At 40.8% G+C, this 23,672-nt stretch overlaps 1 protein-coding gene across 1 annotated transcript in view; it reads right to left on the bottom strand.

Annotated features, from left to right (window-relative positions):
• Positions 1 to 23,195, bottom strand: part of LOC124776139 (cilia- and flagella-associated protein 57-like) — a 178,294-nt gene extending 155,099 nt beyond the window's left edge. Inside the window, exons 1-2 of the mRNA XM_047250976.1 lie at positions 22,990 to 23,195; positions 492 to 759 (exon numbers count right to left, since the gene is read on the bottom strand). Coding sequence (XP_047106932.1) covers positions 492 to 759; positions 22,990 to 23,195 — 474 coding nt within the window. The remainder of the gene's footprint in view (positions 1 to 491; positions 760 to 22,989) is intronic.
• Between the last annotated feature and the right edge of the window lie 477 nt (positions 23,196 to 23,672).

The following is a 23,672-nucleotide window of genomic DNA, read 5'->3' as shown; positions in this document are numbered from 1 at the left end:
CAGAACATATTTGTGTTACTGAAAAGTTATAAGCGCGAATTTGTTCACAATTCGCCATATCCAGTTGAATTTTCAATTTTTCTGACAAGAATTCCACTTCACATATCATTTTGTACTCTTTGTAACATTAATTTTTCTCACTACGGGAGGCACCGGTGGAACAAAAGTCAAATATTCATTTCTCTAGTCAAGGGACAACGTTGCTATTTTTAGTTTTATCGTAAACTGCCTTTTGAAACATAAAGAGCAAATATATTATTTTTGCAATCATCGGTCCTAAATGTCCATTGGAACCGACGTCTAAAATTAAATATGGTTTTGCACTGCACACAGTACCACATATTTATGGGAGCATTGCTGTCAGAGAGTCAAGAAGGAGTAGTGACGGTGACAGAACGAACCCTGTCAGCACAAATTTCTGGACTTGTAAATACCGTTATTCATCAACACAGTTTTTAGATTACAGTTTTATGTAAGATGAAATCACTGACCTGATAGACTTCTCCTGTTCCATCTTCATTAATTGCTTGTGTTGAGGACTTTAGATCTCCCGTTTGTAACTCATAACACAGTAGCATCCACTGAGGCTTGCCAAGAATTACCATTAAGAACTTTAAATCAAATGTGAAACAGGCAACAACAATTTCCTTGCCAGGAATGTCAGGAGAAACACAGATTACTTTTTTTTGCTTCAATGTTGTCAAATCATACACCGAAATATAACGTTCGTCTGTTTGATACACAATAGCTGCCATCGTTCTGAAAAAAAAAATTTTCAGTTCGCAAAAAAACGGAAAATACGTGATAGATACACTGCCTGACAGAAAAGTGAAGCATCCAGATGGTCGGATGTCAGTGTCAGCTTCGTATAGCTACTCACCATCGGTGAGTAATTGATTAGAGTGGCAATTCTCTGTCACAGCTAGAATAGCAACCAAAGTGCGTTACTGTTGTTCGTGTTTAGTTGGGTTACCAGAACTGGTAAGGCACATAAGGGCCTAAACAGTGGGCGATGTTGCGTGAACACGGAGCTGCCGCATACTTTAGTTAGACAGCGTTATCAGAACATGACAGTGTTTGAGAGGGGCCTCAATGTAGTCTCTATTTGGTCGGCTGGTCAAATCGTGCAATATTCACATTTGTGGGGCATTCGGATGTGAAAGTGGTACGGTATTGGGCTGAGTGGGAACGTGACGTCCGGCATACTCGTCGTCAAGCGCGAAAGAGAGGCAATGGTAATCCCCCATACCCTGGCCCTCCTGGATCCTCTGTGGACGCCCATATCGGAAAACAGCAGCAGTTACCGACCCGTGCATATATTGTGCCATGAACACCACAACACAAACAGCTGTATGTGAAGTGGTGCTGTGACCAATAGGCAAGGACTGCTGATGAATGGGTTCGCACTGTGTTCAGCGATGAATGCACTATCGCAGGTGACCATCGTCGGCGAGTGTGACGGCGACTTGGCAGCGGTCCCATTCTTCCAATGCTTTGGAGAGGTGCAGCCGCGTCGCTCCTGGTGCAGGGAGCCTTCGGTCATGACTTCAGGTGACTGCTGGTGCTGACTGAGGGAACTCTGAGGACACAACTGTACTTTACGGACATCCTGCGTCCTCGTGTATTACCTCTCGTGCGACAGTGTTGTATTACTGTCGTGACCAGCAAGATCGCCAGATCTGTCCCCAATACAACAAGTGTAGGACCAGCTCGGACGTCAGCACCATCCCGGTGCAAACTTCCAGCACCAGTTACAGCAGTCGTGAGTTCGGCTTGCCTCACTAGAGTACACAACGGCTTTATGACAGTCTTCCCATCCGAACCAGTGGATGCATCCACGCCCGACGGGGTGCGACGTCATATTGATAAGAGGGCTCAAGCCAAGTTCTTTGTAAATTTGACTCGATATTGTAATCACTGAAATAACATTACATTTCATCTCAAGCCGTGAAGGTCATTTCGTTTCCTCTTCCCTTCCGTGGGCTTCGGATTTTTTGTCAGGCGGTGTATTTCATTTCCTCTGTTATTTTAGACAGCATTATAATCCCAAATATGGTTCTCTGCTCCTATTCTATGTACAAAGTAAAATGTTATAGCAGTTAAATAAGAAACTAAAGTTTATGCAATATGATAGCGACGTTTATTTTTTTTAATTTTTGGCCAACTTTTAAGTAATTGACATCTCCTTGTGGAGCCGTACTCGCAACAAAGATAAAAAAACACGTAAAATATAGTAGAAGGCGTCATCAAAGATAAAAATTAATTGAAAAGCTTCATGAGTTATTAAGTGCGGAAATTGGAACATTAATTTTATGTATATTCGCTACGTGGCCTTGACATGACGATGGCGCAATGATATTCGTTAGAGGTATTTCCCCGATTTTTGTGGCACAATAGGTATTATCAAGCTACAAATAATCGTCCACATGGCGCTTTAACTGAAACGGAGGCAATTCCGTTAGCAAGGCCCACCTGCACGCATAGAGATATTCCTGTGACTAAAACTGACGGTAAAACCACATAGTGGCTCCTTCAGAACCTGCTGCAAAAATTCCCTTTACATAGGTCATAAAAATAAGTTCAACTCTTCTAAGTCGACTGTGTTTTACTAGATACGAATATTCGAATAGGCCTCTGGTCCTCTGGTTGACCAGCCACCCGAACGCTTCAGCTGGACTTTGAGGAGCCAAAACGTCCTTCCGCGCTCGGTGTTGTCTGTCGCACTGCCGTATTGACCTACAGTTAAGGCGCCATGCTGGTAAAAGCTGTTACTCTGTCGTGAAGCGTCAAAAGAATAAAGAAAGCAGCAGCTACGTCGGGTAAGTATTTCGATCGTTCTGTTCCTCGGCAGCCGCGTTAATTCTTCTGCTAATTTATCGATGGTAACCCCTACTTGTGATGCTAATCGAGACTCCAGATGATCCATGCTGCCAATCATACGATGTCAGACCGCTCTAAATGCAGTTCTGTCATTACTCTTCTGCATCTTTCTCTTTCGTATCATTATCTGATACATATTATTATCTGTGACATACCTTATCCCATTATAAGAGCAGTATTTGCCAGATGGATCGTTAAAATCTTCTTTGATAATTTTAGTATTTGTGCACTCTTTGCCACATATGATTCAAATAATGAAACAGTGCACGGGTTTTCCATGCTTACGACGATACGTGTGAAGAATTTCTTCTCGTTATCACGTGCAAATATTAACACGTAAGTGTTTTGACTCAAGTTTGCATGTGTGTTGCTCTGCCTCTCTTGAACTGTGGTTGTCTTTCCGAGATTATGATACTGAAATCGGAAAATTGGATAAGATAAATGTGGTGTCACCGCCAGACACCACACTTGCTAGGTGGTAACCTTTAAATCAGCCGCGGTCCGTTAGTATACGTCGGACCCACGTGTCGCCACTATAAGTGATTGCAGACCGAGCGCCGCCACACGGCAGGTCTAGAGAGACTTCCTAGCACTCGCTCCAGTTGTACAATCGACTTTGCTAGTGATGGTTCACTGTCTACATACGCTCTCATTTGCCGAGACGATAGTTAGCGTAGCCTTCAGCTACGTGATTTGCTACGACCTAGCAAGGCGCCATGTTCAGTTACTATTGATATTATGAATCATGTACAGTCAAGAGCGACGCTCATCATTAATGGATTAAAGTTAAGTATTCCACCAGCTACGTCCGTTTTTCTAAAGTCTAATTTCCTTGTCCTGTTCCAGACCTCACGCCAGCCTGCGTGAGCTATAACGCGTGCATTTCGGCTTCCTCTAATAAAACGGTGTTGGCTCTCCTGCTAACCCACAACAATAAATCTTGCGACTTTTTACATGTTATGTAAGAAATTGTATTTTTGTCTGCCTACTTGCAGGTACTGTACTGCCTCCATTACACAGAAACCCACACACATGCAAACTATCACTCGGACTGTTTGCTTGTGAAATCAAAATAAGCTACAAGGATATCATGTTAGTACAGCTTCACGAAGGGTTTGGATACAGTCAGACATTATCTCTGGATTACATTATTTACGTAAAGTTGTCACTTACAACTTTTATATTACCATTATTGGCAATTACTGACTGTTAAATTATCAGTTATGCTTTATATTCTATTTTATACTTTTTTGTGAAGATACTGAGTAGAGTGTAAGAAGAACTGAACACATTTATGGAATTTACTACAGTTATTATATGCAGGAGAAATATTTGAGAAAATTTATTGATTCACTATCCACTTTATTATTGAGAATTTTTTCTCCTTGCTTTTTATGATGTATAAAAATTCCTTCCATTAAATCCACTGTATGTTCTTTATGAAAGTGATAGAGTATCTCAGGATCTTCTTTTATGTTTCTGAATTATGTCCAACGTTTTTTATGTCTATTGCCATTGTTGAATTTATGAACTACTTATGTGCATACCAGTTGTGATCACGGGACGTAGTATGAAATTTTCTACCAGTCTGGGCTATGTACTAAGTTGAGCTAGTTCTACATGTATTTTTGTATATTCTGGAGTCTGAGAATTTATATTTCTTATTTTTTAAGATGTGCACTAATTTATGCTGTAGTTTATGGAGAAAGCTACATTCACTTTATGTGATTTAAGAAGATTTGCTTTCTTTATTTTTCTTATTTTTTTTATTTTTTTGAGAAATGCTGACTAAGTAAGGCACTATCAGTTCCATCAGAAGAGCCAGGAACTTTTTTCCCCTTTTGCTGTTTCCTTATGTATTTTGCCTATCACTGAGTTGGGGAAGTTTGTAGCCACTGCAATTTGCCTCTCTCTACGTTCTTTGTTCAATGGAATTTTGTTTGATGTTTGTACCATCGTTTTGTATGCAGTCTTCTTGTGTATATATGGATGAAATGATGTGGCAGCAATTGTGATGCTGGATATTGTCTTTTGCTGTATATCTTGATATTGTGCCTGTTGTGATTTTCTGTACATGGATGACTGCTATTATGTTTCTGATAATCAGCTGTGAAATTATTTTCTTGTGCCCCTAACTGATCAAGTTTTTGATGTTAGTGATGTCACTGGTGTCACCTTTGGCTATAATTAACGTATCTGCTATTTATATTTTGTAATGCTCTATGTCTTTAAGCAGTGTTCCTGGGTGTTGAATATTTTTTCTTCTAGATGGTTTATGATAATGTCTGCTACTGTGTCATGTATGGATGAGCCTATGGCTAGTCCATCTGATTGTTGATAAATATTGGCAGTGTATGTAAAATAATTCTAGTTGAGGATCAGTTCTAGTAACTCTATAAATTGAATAAATTTTTTGTGCTTTAATAAATTGTTGTTTGTGACAGCAATGGCTACTTTAACAGGTATATTAGAATACCGCTTGATGAAGTCTAATGATATAAAGTGGGCACCATATGGAATATTTATTACTCTTATTTCAGTGATTAATGTGGTATTCTTCTTTAAAGTATCAGTTTCTTCAATTGCGAAGTAAATTTTATAAAAAAATGAGATTTTGTGCAAGACTGTTCATACTGTTAACTACTGGTCTGATTGAACATCTTTCCTTATGTACTGTAATTTGGGATGGTGACGTATTTCTTTTCATATTCTGTCTGTAAGAAATATATTTTCTTTAACTGTCCTTTAATTTTCATATGCAGCTGTTTTATTGGAGTTTGTGTTAGTTGTGTACTATATTGTTTTCTGTAAAAAATTTAAAGACTGCTTTGCACGTATTCAGTATCTTTCACATTTACAATCATGTGGCCTTTATCTGCTTTTGTGGTTATTAGCTCATTCTCTCTAATTTTTTTGTTTATATTGCTTTTTGCCTTTGAAACATTTTGTTTGAGACTACAGTTATCTTCATATCTCACTAGTTCCTTCTCTAGAAGTGTGCTTATTTTGTAACCTATGGCATTGATTTTTAATTGCTGTTCAATTTTGCAGTTTTTTGCATTCTTAATTGCCACTACAAGTTGTTTTAGTGTGATTTACGATATGTTTTACCTTGCATTGTATTTAAAACGTTTAATGTGTTTATCTCCTTCTTATTGAATACTATATGTGCGTCGTTCAGTACTCTACTCGCGAATTTAAACTCGTTATCACCTTTTCAGTGCTATTAATGTTATTCAAACGTCTTGATTTTGGAGGTTTTGCGGAAAATGCGATGTAAATATTTTTGGAGTTATTGCATGTTATGTTGTGTTTCTAGGAGCTGCAGGAAACAAAAATGTAAACTCCAGATTTGGCAGAAACCTGAAATTGTACATACATATAATACACTTGCAGCAGAGTTGATTTTTCTATGTTTTCAATATTGAATGAATAATTTTGGTAAAACCTAACACTATGCAAAACATAAAAACTATGTAAATTATCTACTTCTAGGTTCTGACTAAGTCTTGAAATTGTAATTATTATATAATCTAGCAATCAGTGATGTGGTATGACACTTGAGTTTTGTATCACGAAATTTTCAGCTATAATCCGCTTTTGAATGGTCCCATAAAAGCATTTAGGTGTGCACATGATTCCTTTAAAAATTTCTGTTTGTTTTGTTTTATAAGATCGGATGATACTTATTGCTGGGCTTCACTCAGGAAAATGTTCCTTTCCAACTGCGAAATACGAAACGACAAGGCAATAATCTCTTTTAATAAACAGAATCTGTATGATTGCATGAGGTTGCTGGGGGCACAAGCTTTTCAGTTTATAAATGCAGTCTCCATGTCTTTCTTCCCTCTGCCTGCTGTAGAACTCGGTTATATTTTCGTTGTGAGCAGTACAGGACTTCAATTCTGGAGCAACGTAAATGTTGAATAAATTAATCTGAATTCCTGCTAAACGTCTTTCGTACTGGCATTTATGTTAAATATCATGTGGCAGGTGCATTAATATTTACATGTGAAGAACTGATAAAGACTGTTATGGCTGTTTCATGACATACACTCTTCTGATGAGCAACAATCATTAAATTTTCCAACACGAACTTTTTTCTAATTACGGAAACTGTGATACTGACGAGCTCTTAAAGACAACTGCTAGCAAGGAAATTTTGTATAGTTAAGATGTTAAATATAATTATGGAGATTATAAAGGACTTGGTCGTCATGAATGTGAACGAATCTTACTTTGAATAACTGTAACTAGGATAGGGAATTACTGTCTACTGAATGTACTAACTAGCTACTGTAGTAAGATGGATTATATTATTGATAAAATACTTTGAATAACTGTAACTAGGATAGGGAATTACTGTCTACTGAATGTACTAACTAGCTACTGTAGTAAGATGGATTATATTCTTGATATTTTTCAGGTACCGTTTCCAACCATATGTGAGAGCCCTATAGAGTAGGAAACTGACAAAGACCGAAAGATAGGAGCAAACATCACTATGCCAAAGACGTGGATACAAACTGTTTCGTCATTACCAGTTTCTCTGATAAAGAACCGATCATTATATTTTTTATGCATACCCACATGCTGTAATTATACATATTTTTAGGTCCATCATATATCAGTTTTATTCGAGTGCAGCTCTCATCTGATTAGTATTTGTGAAAGCCTCCCTTGTAAAGCCTCCCTTGTGTCTTTTAGTAAAAAGATTGGGCTTAATTTCACCTGCCACACAGGGTTTTTTCAGGCAGTTTCCCACTTTTACTAGAAAGTTCCCAACGGCAAGGATTACTGTAGATGCAGTCACATTAGGAGCAGAGGAAGTACTTTTAGTTCCATCTAGGTTACACATTTTTCTGTTTTCCTGAGAAAGAATCATAATGAGATAAGATCAAATAATCGAGGTGAAAACTTCTGCCGGCCGTGATGGCCCTGCGGTTCTGGGCGCTACAGTCCGGAACCGCGGGACTGCTACGGTCGCAGGTTGGAATCCTGCCTCGGGTATGGATGTGTGTGGTGTCCTTAGGTTAGTTAGGTTTAAGTAGTTCTAAGTTCTAGGGGACTGATGACCTAAGACGTTAAGTCCCGTAGTGCTCAGAGCCATTTGAACCATTTGAAAACTTCTGCATACAATTATTTCTCTCCATCTACAGATTTTTTGATACTTGGCTAGTTTCTTTTTCTCCCACCAAAGAGTTTTTAATAGGAAATTCATCATCATACTAATGCCACACCAAATGATAGAAATTTAATGTTTCTTCTAGCAGCCCATATGAATTTTGTGTGGATAAATACCTATACATTTGCCCAGTCATATCACCATTCATAATTAATGACTACTGAAGATGTTGGTGCTAAGTGTGGCTACACATCCTAAATGTAACAAAAAACATAATAAATCTACTGAAAATCTACTCCATGAGCAACAGCACCTGCTAGTGTTGGGCAGATGTTTTATCGTACATCAGCATCGTTGTCTGTTATAGAGAATGTAAAAAGAAGTACTAATGATGCTGTTAAAAGTCAAAATCTTACTTATTTGGGAAATGTAATTCATTTACCAATCAAATCTAATGTAACAGACATCGCTATAAAAATATTATCACAAATTTTTGAGGCTTTGACATTTATATTATGGATTTTCAAATGTTCAAATTTGTGTGAAATCTTATGGGACTTAACTGCTAAGGTTATCAGTCCCTAAGCTTACACACTACTTAACCTAAATTATTGTAGGGACAAACACACACACCCATGCCCGAGGGAGGACTCGAACCTCCGCCGGGACCAGCCGCACAGTCCATGACTGCAGCGCCTGAGACCGCTCGGCTAATCCCGGGCGGCTATTATGGATCTGATCACCTCAAATTAGAGATCTGGGCTGACCTAGTTTGGGTCGAAAAATATTCTTATGAACTCACTGACTATTCCCACACATGCTCCATTAAAAATTACCAAAATCCTTGGGCCTGTTCGGGTGGAGTTTAGTTTCTTATAGGCTGATAGACTGTATATCTGTTCATTAGAAATCTATTACCAATGAACAGCTTTTTCACTCAATTATGAATCCAGACTGCATTTCTAACACTATAAGTTTTTACCCAGACTTAAAACATTACAATATTAACTACAAAATTTTAAGTTGTCAGATTGCTTTACCAAATTCCTGAATACAAAGACTGAAGTTGAAGTTGAAATAAATTCTAATGTTGAAATTATAGCTGTTACCATATTGGAATGACAAATTTTTGGTTTCTGACATTCTGTACATACTGAAGCTATATTTTCTTTCTGCGACATAATGAAGGCTGAAAATCTAACACATTTGTAATGATACAGCGTAATAGTTGTTAATATTACTATTACTGATATTATGTTCACTAAATTATTTCATATGACTATATACAAATTCATTTTTGTAATAAGCAAAGAAATGATGGTATCCACTCCATGAGAATAAAACTAAGAATATTAGAAATTAATTTCTGTTTTTATATTTTATTCCAAGAGAATATGATCTATGCAAAAATAATAATAACCAGTGAATAATCAGGCAAAAATAATCATAATAATAAATAATCATAATAATAAGTAAATGCTAAAATATCATCTATAGAAACCACTATGAGTTTTCTTGTGACTTGTGACGGAAACTGCGTTGACATATGTTAACCTGGTTTGACAAACATACTTTATTAGAAAGCAGTAGCCTTCCCATAAAACGTGGTATTGATGCAGAACCTACTGGAAATACTGAAGACAATGAAGTCATCATAACACGTGAAAATTGGTGCATATTGAGCCTCAGACCAGAAGTTCCTGTAGTCATCTATTTGTGCAAGACTTCTTCAATATAACTGCGTGACTGATTTTTCCTCTATTAATTGCATCAATCACTTATATAATTTAATTTCACTGTATTTTTTGGATTTCATGCCCACTGATTCCTTACACTTCATTTCAGGCTTGTTTGTTCACGTCCTAATAGACTTTTCTCCATGACCACCCTCTGCCACACTGCGTAGTGGTGAGTGAGTGTGACGAGCAAAAATCCGCGAAATATGGAACAATAAATACGCTTAGGAAAAGCTGTATACTCTGTGTCTTACGAACTTTACTGTGCAGGTGCGAATTTATTATTTCATTTTTTTTATTAATTGGAACACTGGAGGACGTACTGGATAATATCAGTTTAATGGGAGGTGTTTGATTAATTTTGCCAAGCGATTATCGCCAAAGGCTCCTAGATATTCCGAAATCGACACCAGCGGAGGAAACAAATGCCTGCGTAAAGAAGTCTTTCATATGGTAGCAAATAAAGGTACTCAGATTAACAACGTATATGAGAAACCAAACATCAGGAGACGTAAGAGCGCAAGGATTTGGCCGAAACCTATTATAGGAGAAGGCACATAACCAGCAGACGCAAATTCCGGCCATTTCAGAATCACACATGATGTTTGTAATAATGTTATAATCCATATATAACGGGTATCGCCAACAATTACACCAATTCAGACTGGTTATGGGTGCTGAAAAGCGAAATTGTCAACGAAATCAAAAAGACAGTCCAAGAGCTCATCCTGGGACCAGAAACATCTTCCATCTCAATCGATTCAGTGACTGATGATAATGCCAGTGTACATTTTCCAAGTGAATTTTTTAGTTCGTTGAATATACCTGGAATGCTGTTGCAATGCCTCAAATTGAAAGTTGGCTCGCGAGTCATTTTACTGTGCGATCTAAATTCGCCAAAACTATGTAATGACACAAGACTGCATCACGCAGCTCCGCAGTAACATCATCGGAGCGAGTATAATGACTACTAAACAAAATAGTCAGATGGTTTTTATACCACAAATACCCTATTGTCATGTGGGTTGGCCTTCAACTTAAGACAACTGCAGTTCCCATTTAAATTAGCATACTGCATGACCATCAACAAAGCTTAGGAGCAAACATTCAAATACTGTGGCGTTAACTTAATGGAATCATGTTTCTCTGACGGAGTACTGTACGTAGCGTGCTCACATTTCTTCGTTTACAGTCGGTGAAGGAAACTGCAAATATGGTTTACAAGCAAGTATTGAGAAAACAAGATTTTATACTTATGCATACGCAAAGAAAAATAAATGCCTAATGAAATAAAGTAACTTCCCTTCCTTTCCAGCTTCATTTAAATTATGTTAAGACAATATTAGTAAACTAGTATCGGCCCCGTGGTGCTACCCGGAATTAAAAACCCGTAACGTAATATTAATGCCAATATGGGTGGAACAGGGTGAAGATTGTGTAAGCGATTATACTCACTAATACTGTAAAGTTCGAAAGCCATAGAGTACTAAGTGTTCCACATTGCGCATTGTACTGAGATATCTGCCAACCACGATTATCCACTTCCAGCCACAACAGTATGGATGAGAAACGTTGAGGACTCTGTCATAATAACATTTCACCGTCAATATATGGTAACATTCGTAAGTCATATATTATTTAGTTTTACCTATGAGTATTTCTTGTTCGATATTTCAGAGATTTTTACGCACCACACTCACTCATTGCCACGCACCGTGCCAAACTACCCCACCAACAGGATAATTGCATTCGTAGTACCCTTAATGAGATATACACCTGATTGCATCTCGTGTCTAGAATGGTACTTGTTACGGTGTAAAGTCAGCGCCAACACGTCAGAGAAGAGACGGCTTGAGAAGAGGTCAGCCAATCGCACGCTGACTCGCCTCCCTCCAGGACGACAACGCGACAACAGTGGCCCCTGGGTAAAGAGGACGTAAGCGCCGCGCCCGGCTGCTGGCAGCCCACTTCTATAGCAACCTTAACGTTCGCCACCTCATTAGCCGACGCATCGTAGCCTCTATCATTAGCAATCGCTATGTAGCAGAGATCTGTATATGGCTATTCTGAAGAAGACACTATTTTGTATGTCGCCCTTTGTTTGCGACACGTAAGGCATTTCGTAGCCGTTATGGTATGCATTTTGAAGTCCATTTTTACTGGATTTTTTTCTTGTTTCAGCCCGCACTTTTGCCTTTCAAGTTTGGCGGTAGCGTTCTGGCGCACTTTGCACATCTTGATGGTTTGAAGAACGCTGTTGACACCCTGAGATACGGATATTTTGTGTAGGAATGTGGTACCTTCCAAAGGTGTAGTTGGTCAAAGGGAAGGAAGATTAGGGTTTAACATACCATCGACGACGAGATTATTAGAATCGGAGCATGATCTTGGAAAGAACACGGCAGTCTCTTTTTCAAAGCAACAATCCTGGGATTTACGTTAGAAGATTTAAGGAAACCGTGAAGTAGTATACCTGTGGGTACTATGGGCACTCTGCCCTTAAATGATCTTGAAAAGTGCATGTGTTGGTGAAAGTTGCCTACACGCAATCTGGATGATATCATATGTTGAAGGTCGTTGTTGGTGTCATTGCTCCTGGCATGTAGGCAACATGCACTGATTCTCCAGGTCATTTAAATGCAAAGTGGCACAGTGTCCCTTAGATATATTAGTCATGGAAAACATATATCTGGATTAGAACCATAGTCCCCTGCATGTGAGAGCTGTACCTCACCATTGTGCCACCTGGCTCGGTTTTGGTAGTCGAGACTTTCTCTTCATTTATTGTGTGGTAATCAATGTGAAACTGCTCTATTTGACAAATGATGATGAAGATATCCACCGGATAGTCTGGTTAATGGTGTTTACTTCCTAGTCGTTTCAGTCTCTGTGCAACTTCGTTTCTGGTGAAATAGGTTCAGTAGCTTCTATCAGTAAAAGTTTTTGCATACTACTGTTTTGCTCATACAGGATTCTGACAGAATCTGCCATATATATATTTTTTTCACATTGCTTGATTAATGAAATACGCTTCAGCTGCATTCCGACAAACTTGAAAATTCTAAACTTACTAAATGAACCGCTTAGTTGCCCTACACTCAATTAATAAATGAAAGGTTGTAAGACTGAAAGTTGTATACACCCTGTGGAATGTGTATGTGTGTGGGGCGAGGAGCGGAGGGGGGTGGGGGGGGGGAGGGGAGGACGTGGGAGACGGGTGAGGTGAGGGAAGGCGGCAATTTATTAGAGCCTTCTGCTCCTTTAGTGTTCATATTACGGGACATCTCTTGAAATGATGAACAGAGGGAAGCGTTCACCATGACGCACTTTAGGTTCCACATAAATGTACCAGTTGTCCACGTTACGTTTCCACGTTGTCTCATCTCCAACGACTGAATCCATATCACCACAATCCAATTTACACGGCAGTCCATTATTTACATGTGCCCCTGCCCAGGGGTGCAAGAGGTACACCGCACCTATGCACCAGTTTCAGTAGGTCGCCGAAAGTGCAACGCACCATTCATAACTAGTTCTATTATTAATTCGCACTCAGTGCTATATTACTAATTTTATTTTACGTGTCCGTATGGACAATAGATCTTTATATAAGCGGGAGTCTTCTAGACTGCAGATTCCTCGACTTGCGCAATAGGGTGGTGGGGTTTCGGGTTCCGCTGGATAGTTCAGGAGTCCACTACACGCAGCAGGCGGCTACACGGGTAGCAGGGGTTGTGTGGCGTGGACTGAGCGGTTTTTTAGGTTAGATGGCCTCGGGCAAGTACAGAAAGGGGAACAGCCTCAAAGGGTGCAGGGCAAAGTCAGGACATGCGGGGACCAAGCAGCAATCGGAATTGTAATTGTCAACTGTCGAAGCTGCGTTGGTAAAGTACCGGAACTTCAAGTGCTGATAGAAAGCACCGAAGCTGAAATCGTTATAGGTACAGAAATCTGGCTGAAGCCAGAGATAAATTCTGCCGAAATTTTTACAAAGGCACAGACGGTGTTTAGAAAGGATAGATTGCGTGCAACCGGTGGTGGCGTGTTTGTCGCTGTTAGTAGTAGTTTATCCTGTAGTGAAGTAGAAATAGATAGTTCCTGTGAATTATTATGGGTGGAGGTTACACTCAACAACCGAGCTAGGTTAATAGTTGGCTCCTTTTACCGACATCCCGACTCAGCAGCATTAGTGGCAGAACAACTGAGAGAAAATTTGGAATACATGTCACATAAATTTTCTCAGTATGTTATAGTCTTAGGTGGAGATTTCAATTTACCAGATATTGACTGGGACACTCAGATGTTTAGGACGGGTGGTAGGGGCAGAGCATCGAGTGACATTATACTGAGTGCACTATCCGAAAATTACCTCGAGCAATTAAACAGAGAACCGACTCGTGGAGATAACATCTTGGACCTACTGATAACAAACAGACGCGAACTTTTTGATTCTGTAAGCGCAGAACAGGGAATCAGTGATCATAAGGCCGTTGGAGCATCCCTCAATATGGAAGTTAATAGGAATATAAAAAAGGGAGGAAGGTTTACCTGTTTAGCAAGAGTAATAGAAGGCAGGTTTCAGACTTCCTAACAGATCAAAACGAAAATTTCTGCTCCGACACTGACAATGTTGAGTGTTTATGGAAAAAGTTCAAGGCAATTGTAAAATGCGTTTTAGACAGGTACGTGCCGAGTAAAACTGTGAGGGACGGGAAAAACCCACCGTGGTTCAACAACAAAGTTAGGAAACTACTGCGAAAGCAAAGAGAGCTTCACTCCAAGTTTAAACGCAGCCAAAACCTCTCAGACAAACAGAAGCTAAATGATGTCAAAGTTAGCGTAAGGAGGGCTATGCGTGAAGCGTTCAGTGAATTCCAAAGTAAAATTCTATGTACCGACTTGATAGAAAACCCTAGGAAGTTCAGGTCTTACGTTAAATCATTAAGTGGCACGAAACAGCATATCCAGACACTCCGGGATGATGATGGCATTGAAACAGAGGATGACACGCGTAAAGCTGAAATACTAAACACCTTTTTCGAAAGCTATTTCACAGAGGAAGACCGCACTGCAGTTCCTTCTCTAAATCCTCGCACAAACGAAAAAATGGCTGACATCGAAATAAGTGTCCAAGGAATAGAAAAGCAACTGGAATCACTCAACAGAGGAAAGTCCACTGGACCTGACGGGATACCAATTCGATTCTACACAGAGTACGCGAAAGAACTTGCCCCCCTTCTAACAGCCGTGTACCGCAAGTCTCTAGAGGAACGGAAGGTTCCAAATGATTGAAAAAAAAAAAGAGCACAGGTAGTCCCAGTCTTCAAGAAGGGTCGTCGAGCAGATGCGCAAAACTATAGACCAATATCTCTGACGTCGATCTGTTGTAGAATTTTAGAACATGTTTTTTGCTCGAGTATCATGCCGTTTTTGGAAACCCAGAATCTACTATGTAGGAATCAACATGGATTCCGGAAACAGCGATCGTGTGAGACCCAACTCGCTTTATTTGTTCATGAGATCCAGAAAATATTAGATACAGGCTCCCAGGTATATGCTATTTTCCTTGACTTCCGGAAGGCGTTCGATACAGTTCCGCACTGTCGCCTGATAAACAAAGTAAGAGCCTACGGAATATCAGACCAGCTGTATGGCTGCATTGAAGAGTTTTTATCAAACAGAACACAGCATGTTGTTATCAATGGAGAGACGTCTACATACGTTAAGGTAACTTCTGGCGTGTCACAGGGGAGTGTTGTGGGACCATTGCTTTTCACAATATACACTCCTGGAAATTGAAATAAGAACACCGTGAATTCAATGTCCCAGGAAGGGGAAACTTTATTGACACATTCCTGGGGTCAGATACATCACATGATCACACTGACAGAACCACAGGCACATAGACACAGGCAACAGAGCATGCACAATGTCGGCACTAGTACAGTGTATATCCACCTTTCGCAGCAATGCAGGCTGCTATTCTCCCATGGAGACGATCGTAGAGATGCTGGATGTAGTCCTGTGGAACGGCTTGCCATGCCATTTCCACCTGGCGCCTCAGTTGGACCAGCGTTCGTGCTGGACGTGCAGACCGCGTGAGACGACGCTTCATGCGGTCCCAAACATGCTCAATTAGGGACAGATCCGGAGATCTTGCTGGCCAGGGTAGTTGACTTACACCTTCTAGAGCACGTTGGGTGGCACGGGATACATGCGGACGTGCATTGTCCTGTTGGAACAGCAAGTTCCCTTGCCGGTCTAGGAATGGTAGAACGATGGGTTCGATGACGGTTTGGATGTACCGTGCACTATTCAGTGTCCCCTCGACGATCACCAGTGGTGTACGGCCAGTGTAGGAGATCGCTCCCCACACCATGATGCCGGGTGTTGGCCCTGTGTGCCTCGGTCGTATGCAGTCCTGATTGTGGCGCTCACCTGCACGGCGCCAAACACGCATACGACCATCATTGGCACCAAGGCAGAAGCGACTCTCATCGCTGAAGACGACACGTCTCCATTCGTCCCTCCATTCACGCCTGTCGCGACACCACTGGAGGCGGGCTGCACGATGTTGGGGCGTGAGCGGAAGACGACCTAACGGTGTGCGGGACCGTAGCCCAGCTTCATGGAGACGGTTGCGAATGGTCCTCGCCGATACCCCAGGAGCAACAGTGTCCCTAATTTGCTGGGAAGTGGCGGTGCGGACCCCTACGGCACTGCGTAGAATCCTACGGTCTTGGCGTGCATCCGTGCGTCGCTGCGGTCCGGTCCCAGGTCGACGGGCACGTGCACCTTCCGCTGACCACTGGCGACAACATCGATGTACTGTGGAGACCTCACGCCCCACGTGTTGAGCAATTCGGCGGTACGTCCACCCGGCCTCCCGCATGCCCACTATACGCCCTCGCTCAAAGTCCGTCAACTGCACATGCGGTTCACGTCCACGCTGTCGCGGCATGCTACCAGTGTTAAAGACTGCGATGGAGCTCCGTATGCCACGGCAAACTGGCTGACACTGACGGCGGCGGTGCACAAATGCTGCGCAGTTAGCGCCATTCGACGGCCAACACCGCGGTTCCTGGTGTGTCCGCTGTGCCGTGCGTGTGATCATTGCTTGTACAGCCCTCTCGCAGTGTCCGGAGCAAGTATGGTGGGTCTGACACACCGGTGTCAATGTGTTCTTTTTTCCATTTCCAGGAGTGTATATATAAATGACCTAATAGATTGTGTCGGAAGTTCCATGCGGCTTTTCGCGGATGATGCTGTAGTATACAGAGAAGTTGCAGCATTAGAAAATTGTAGCGAAATGCAGGAAGATCTGCAGCGGATAGGCACTTGGTGCAGGAAGAGGCAACTGACCCTTAACATAGATAAATGTAATGTATTGCGAATACATAGAAAGAAGGGTCCTTTATTGTATGATTATATGATAGCGGAACAAACACTGGTAGCAGTTCCTTCTGTAAAATACCTGGGAGTATGCGTACGGAACGATTTGAAGTGGAATGATCATATAAAATTAATTGTTGGTAAGGCGGGTACCAGGTTGAGATTCATTGGGAGAGTCCTTAGAAAATGTAGTCCATCAACAAAGGAGGTGGCTTACAAAACACTCGATCGACCTGTACTTGAGTATTGCTCATCAGTGTGGGATCCGTACCAGATCGGGTTGTCGGAGGAGATAGAGAAGATCCAAAGAAGAGCTGCGCGTTTCGTCACAGGGTTATTTGGTAACCGTGATAGCGTTACGGAGATGTTTAGCAAACTCAAGTGGCAAAAAAAATGTTCAAATGTGTGTGAAATCTTATGGGACTTAACTGCTAAGGTCATCAGTCCCTAAGCTTACACACTACTTAACCAAAATTATCCTAGGGACAAACACACACACCCATGCCCGAGGGAGGACTCGAACCTCCACCGGGACCAGTCGCACAGTCCATGACTGTAGCACCTGACACCGCTCGGCTAATCCCGCGCGGCTCTCAAGTGGCAGACTGTGCAAGAGAGGCGCTCTGCATCGCGGTGTAGCTTGCTCGCCAGGTTTCGAGAGGGTGCGTTTCTGGATGAGGTATCGAATATATTGCTTCCCCCTACTTATACCTCCCGAGGAGATCACGAACGTAAAATTAGAGAGATTCGAGCGCGCACGGAGGCTTTCAGACAGTCGTTCTTCCCGCGAACCATACGCGACTGGAACAGAAAAGGGAGGTAATGACAGTGGCACGTAAAGTGCCCTCCGCCACACACCGTTGGGTAGCTTGCGGAGTATAAATGTAGATGTAGACCCTTGTTCCTCATATGTTTAACTGGGCCCTCCTTTGAGTTCAATTGGAGTTAGCGGCATTGTCAGGAATTTGGCCATTACTGAAATACAGAAAGTATGTTTTCTGTAAATATGTGGGCTGTTCCATAAAGAATGATAAAAATTTTTTCACAGTCATAATTTTCCGCGCTAGAAGTTAATCTTATGACTCATGGTTCCCGTCTGCGAAAATCGGGCAAGCTGTGAAAACTTCAGTACCGCATACTACAACAATATCTCACGCATTGAACAATTAGTGGCTTTGAAATTCACCTTTCGCCTCAGCGAATCCTCGGCTGGGGCCCATGCAATGTTACTGGAGTGTATGGAGAGTATGTTCTTCCCCACAGCACACTTCGAAGATGGGTTTAATTGTTTAAAAAGGGGAGAGACATTCTACTTCAAAGGAGGATGGAATATGAGCTTCAGTGACTGATCTTACGGAAGAAAACATCAACACCACAGCTGCCACTGCGAGAGAAGATTGACGAATAATCTCATCAACACTTTCAGAAATACTGAAAATTTCATTGGATACCATCCACAAGTTAATGAGGTAAAATTTACGCATGAGACGTGTTTCTGCATATGGGTTTCAAGACTTCTGATTCCCGAAAGAGAAATAGCATTCGCATGCAGGTCTGTATGCAGTTGAAGTTGATGTTAGAGGAAGACCCGGAGGTTATTTCAAAGGTACTCACTGCTGATGAAACTTGGTGAGAGCAAACACCAAATCTCAGTGTGGTAATCTCCTTAATCACCAACTCTCAAAAAATCAAAATGGTTGCTTCTGCTGGGGAAGTTATGGTCATCTTATTTTTATATTTATGCCTCGTTTTATCAGTCTTTTGTATCTGTACACGCACCAGTAACTGAGCAGTACCACAGGGCTGCATTAGTGTTAATTGCATTTCTCAACCTCCCGATAGTCCGAATTTAGCTTATTTAGTTTCCTACTAAATAACATGAAGAAACACCTTCGTGGGAAGCATTTCTCATTATCAGGAGCATTAGTGGAGGCTGCGGAGCCGATTCTCAAGGACCTTTCAAAAAATGGTTTCCAGCATGTCTCTGCAGACTGAAAGGAACTCTAGGACAAGTGCACTGCATGCAGAGGAGACAATTTTGTAGAAAAACTATCAAAATTATGAGTACGAGTAGAGATATACTGTACAAAAATTATCTTTTTTACTGAACAGCCCTCGTGTTTTTGACATCTTTAAAAGTGAATGACTAAACATTTGGGCGCTGTACATGCAATAAGAAATGGAGATTCTACAAAATATATGAACCCTATGCCAATATTAATACTCTAATAAACCATATATAAATATTTCATGTGTGGGACCAAGGTAGTGTATTTCATAATGTTTACAATTTTGTAGGTTTTCTGAATACCGAAAGGACAGAATTACACTGTATTAATTTTCAACGCCAAAGTAATAGTATGTCAGACATTGGCTTGAACTGACAAATAAAACTGCTGGTTTTCGTGTAGCCGATTTGCAGTGCATGTGATTGTTAAAATCCGTACTAGTAAGACTAACTTATTACCCATACCTTATCCGTATCCCCATTTCTGGTCGACGAAGCGCCAGACCTAATATGCCTCTGCTTCCATTGTCACTATAAATACAACATGCAGTTTGTTCGAAACGTCCAGAACGGTTTCTCAAGTGGGTGCAGAAGTTGAGGAAAGCGCACACACTGGTAGGCGTTGAGTATGCGGAGAAAGAAGCTGCGCTTCCCCAATATGGTTCTAACATTACTCATTGTCCTACATCTTTGGCACAAGACGGCTCACCAGTCACTTCGTAATAGTGACTGTACACACAGTTGTTGTATTTTTAGATCACTAATGTTGGTAGCAGCCGGACTCAAAACACTCGAAATCGCAAGCCAACTGGCATGTACTAGCTTCATTCCATCCAGAATTAGGAAGCACTCGTTCAGGACATTGTGAACAAAATATAATTCCACCTTGAGAGGATAAGCACGTGTTCGGTGCTCATCTGCATTCATATACGACCGCTAGTTTCAACTGCCACAGGTGAACTGAACTAAACACCTCTGCTACTGTACAATCTCTCATAGCAATAATGCTATCGATTCTGCAATACAGCGTACAACCATTTCCTCACAACACCATGTTCTAATTAAATAGCTAATTATTGGAGTATCAGAAGTATATATTACGTCGCTTTATGATTTTTCGGAAATCCGCAATACGGGTTCGCCTTTGGGTCAGAGCATGTCTGGCATACACAAGTAACAAATACATAGTTTGTCGGGAACTACAACTCCTTTGACAGCCGTGAGTTCCGTAGGCAATTGTTTTGCAAACATCTTTGTATTTCCATTGGTCTACTGTGAGTATTTTCTACATTTAGGAACGGTAGCTAATGTCTTGAAATTACATGTACAATTTGCAGTAGATTCGAAATGCTAGAGACTGGGGAGAGGACCATCTAAGTCATTAACAGTAACTGCACTTTGTCTCTTACGGTTGTTCCCTTTTCCTGGTTGCCTTTAATTTTTTACTATAATACAGAGTATATAAGAGCGTTTTGCCTTCTGAAGAAGTTACTACATTCTGACGCACGTAAGGCGAATTAGGTTTTTTTCATTGTTCCTGACGTAATGAATAATTTTTACAGGGTTTTAGGCGCAATTGATTTGGCACACATCTGACGCTCTGGACAGCATCTGGATAGGATTTTGATGCAGAAAACGGTCTGTCCGTACCGAAACAGTTGCCTGATTGTGGGAAATCACGAGGTTTCCACTTCACAGTATCACAGTTAACAATGGACCGGACGATAGGTTATTCCGGTGAAATGTAAAGCCGAAGTGGATGGTACACTGTCATACATTTCAACCTCCGCATGTGTGTATGATGGTGACGCACTCTGCCCTTATTTACAAAGTAGTGGCATGCAAAGCGCCTACAGCGCAGTGTTTGGAGACTTATGAACACATCATGTATAATCTTCCACATCCTTACCCTGACAGACAGAAGAGCTTTATATTAGCTTAATATTTCATTTCCGGATAGAAGACGGCCGGGGGTGGGGGGGGGGGGGCGCGGGGGGTGCAGGGGGGGGGGTTACTTGATTGACTAGTTGTATTTTATATTTTTGTGGCCTCACAAATTCAATTTAAAGGTGACGACCTAAAAATGTGATTTTATGTATATTTATTTATGAAAAAACTGTTTCGGCTTATGAAGTCATCGTCAGGTGACTAATGATAAGCACCCTCGAAAACACCAGTGCACGTGGAGGCTAAATACTGAAAGCTGAAGAAATTCCTCACGGAGATTTTAGTCTTACATATTAGTACTCTTCAATTTTGCATTGCCTTTTAATCTTCATTTTTCTTTATTTATTCTGAATTATTAGATAATTTGAAATTTATTTATGCTGAGAATACATCTCAGCCACTAATTCGTGACGCTATATCACTATATCTGTATATACTTTGAACCTATTAGAATAAAATTCAGTAACCGTTGGGCCTGAGCAGAACATCTCTACTGAATCTCTTTTAACCTTGCAATATAAAATAACTCAACGTTAATAACCGAACCGAGGAATCTTCAGGAATTCAAATATTTTTTGGCAGTTCTACATTAAATTATTCCATTTACAGCAAAGTAAAAAATAAATGTTGAGTAGTATACTCGCAATTATTCTAAAAGCTCCACAAACAATTGTAACGAAAAAATGTCATTTCTGTGTTATTGGGAGTAAAAAAGAAACCTGTGTTCCGTCAAAAGAATATAGATGCAGACGGAGAAGTACCCGCCCAGTTAGACGTGCATGTTAAGGTGCTGCTTTCGGGATGGTGAGGTACGCCGGCCCCTGGTTGAATCCGCCCGGTGTGTTAGCGACGGGGTCGCTGTGATGACCAGCGTGGACGCGGGTTTTAGGCTGTTTCCCACATCCCACTAGGTGAATACCAGACTGTTACTCAAATCACGCTTCAATTACACGATTTAGAAACATTCATAAAATGTTCTCTCACTTTCACATGAATAATACTATATATATATATATATATATTCCGTCCTGGGGGGTAATGGGGTGGCGAGAGGAAGGACATCTGGCTACCCCTTCAATTAACCATGCCAAATCCGTTAACAACCATGCCGAGCCTGCACTGATGCTACACAAAAGAACAAGAATAAGAAACAGAAGAATAAGATATCTCAGACAGAGAAATGAGATCATGCATACGGCATTATATGTTTAAAAGCTATGTACATAATTTCTTAACTAGGTTATCAATTAGTATTTGCAAATAAACAGCAACTACACTTTGTTGTAAGGTATACACTCGAATAAATCTCCCAGTCATAAAATTAACTTATGAATTCTCTCTTTCATGCAATGTGCTATAGTTATTTTCACGCTTACAGAACAATTTATATCAGTGAATACCAACTAAAAGACTGTAATTAAGGAGCATTGCTTTTCCACCCACTGCACGAGATATTCATTAGCAATATGTGTAGTTCTAAATACCGATATCAGCCATTTATCATTTTATGACATAAGGAATGCCGATACTAACATTTACTAATAATTACTGTAACTCATGAAAATAGTTCACAATAGCAGCACTGATCCACTAGCAGAGTACTGGATTGTTCCAAGTAACTAGAAGTTGTTCTTTGTACAGGCTCAAAAAATGGTTCAAATGGCTCTGAGCACTATGGGACTTAACTTCTGAGGTCATCAGTCCCCTAGAACTTAGAACTATTTAAACCTAACTAAACTAAGGACATCACACAAATCCATGCCCGAGGCAGGATTCGAACCTGCGACCGTAGCGATCAAGCGGTTCCAGACAGTAGCGCCTAGAACCACATGTCCACAGCGGCCGGCCCTTTTTACAGACCGCTACTAAGTAAATACAACAGTAAACATCACACGTCATACCTGTCCATGCTCACATGAATCATTGTCAAAGCTTTCTCGTTCTCTTCCAATCGAATATAGCTTTGTTCTTTCTCTTTGAAGTTATGTAGTGCGAGAACTCCTCCAACAGGATATAATACATTATTGCCCTTAATATACTGGGCATTTCCTTTTACTCCCGTCTTTAAGCCCAGAATAAGATGTGGATGAAAATGAGTAGCAGCCATGGCAGTAGTATGCCTTCCTGAAAAACTAAAACACATACAAACGCTAAAAAGTCTGAAAATAATGACATTAAATATTAGTTAGGTACTAAGAATCTCAGAAATAAAATTACTCGTAGGGCGAGTTACTCTGTGTCATGGTAAAATTCTCCATGAATTTGTAGGTTTATTGTTATCTAACTGATGTAAAAACAGTGACAAATGCGGCAGATAATTTCATGGCAGGCACGAGTCTACTTCTAGCAGCGTAGTTCACAAGTGTACTGTGTACTGACTAGAGCTGTAACACTTCCCCCAGAGAACGACAAATCTTGGCAATTACTATAAGCACAAACTACATTGACACTCAGACATTATGACATAATGTACACGTACAGCAATATGTACCATTTTATATCTCTGCAGTTTGAGTCGAATGTATGACTGCTCTCAGGTGAAATATCCGCCTCAACCCCTTCCCCCCGCTATGCATATTCTGCC

The sequence above is a fragment of the Schistocerca piceifrons genome, chromosome 2, assembly GCF_021461385.2.
Source record: "Schistocerca piceifrons isolate TAMUIC-IGC-003096 chromosome 2, iqSchPice1.1, whole genome shotgun sequence".
Lineage (NCBI taxonomy): Eukaryota > Metazoa > Arthropoda > Insecta > Orthoptera > Acrididae > Schistocerca > Schistocerca piceifrons.
The sequence above is the reverse complement of the archived record's forward strand: the minus strand, read 5'-3'. Positions and strand labels throughout refer to the sequence as shown.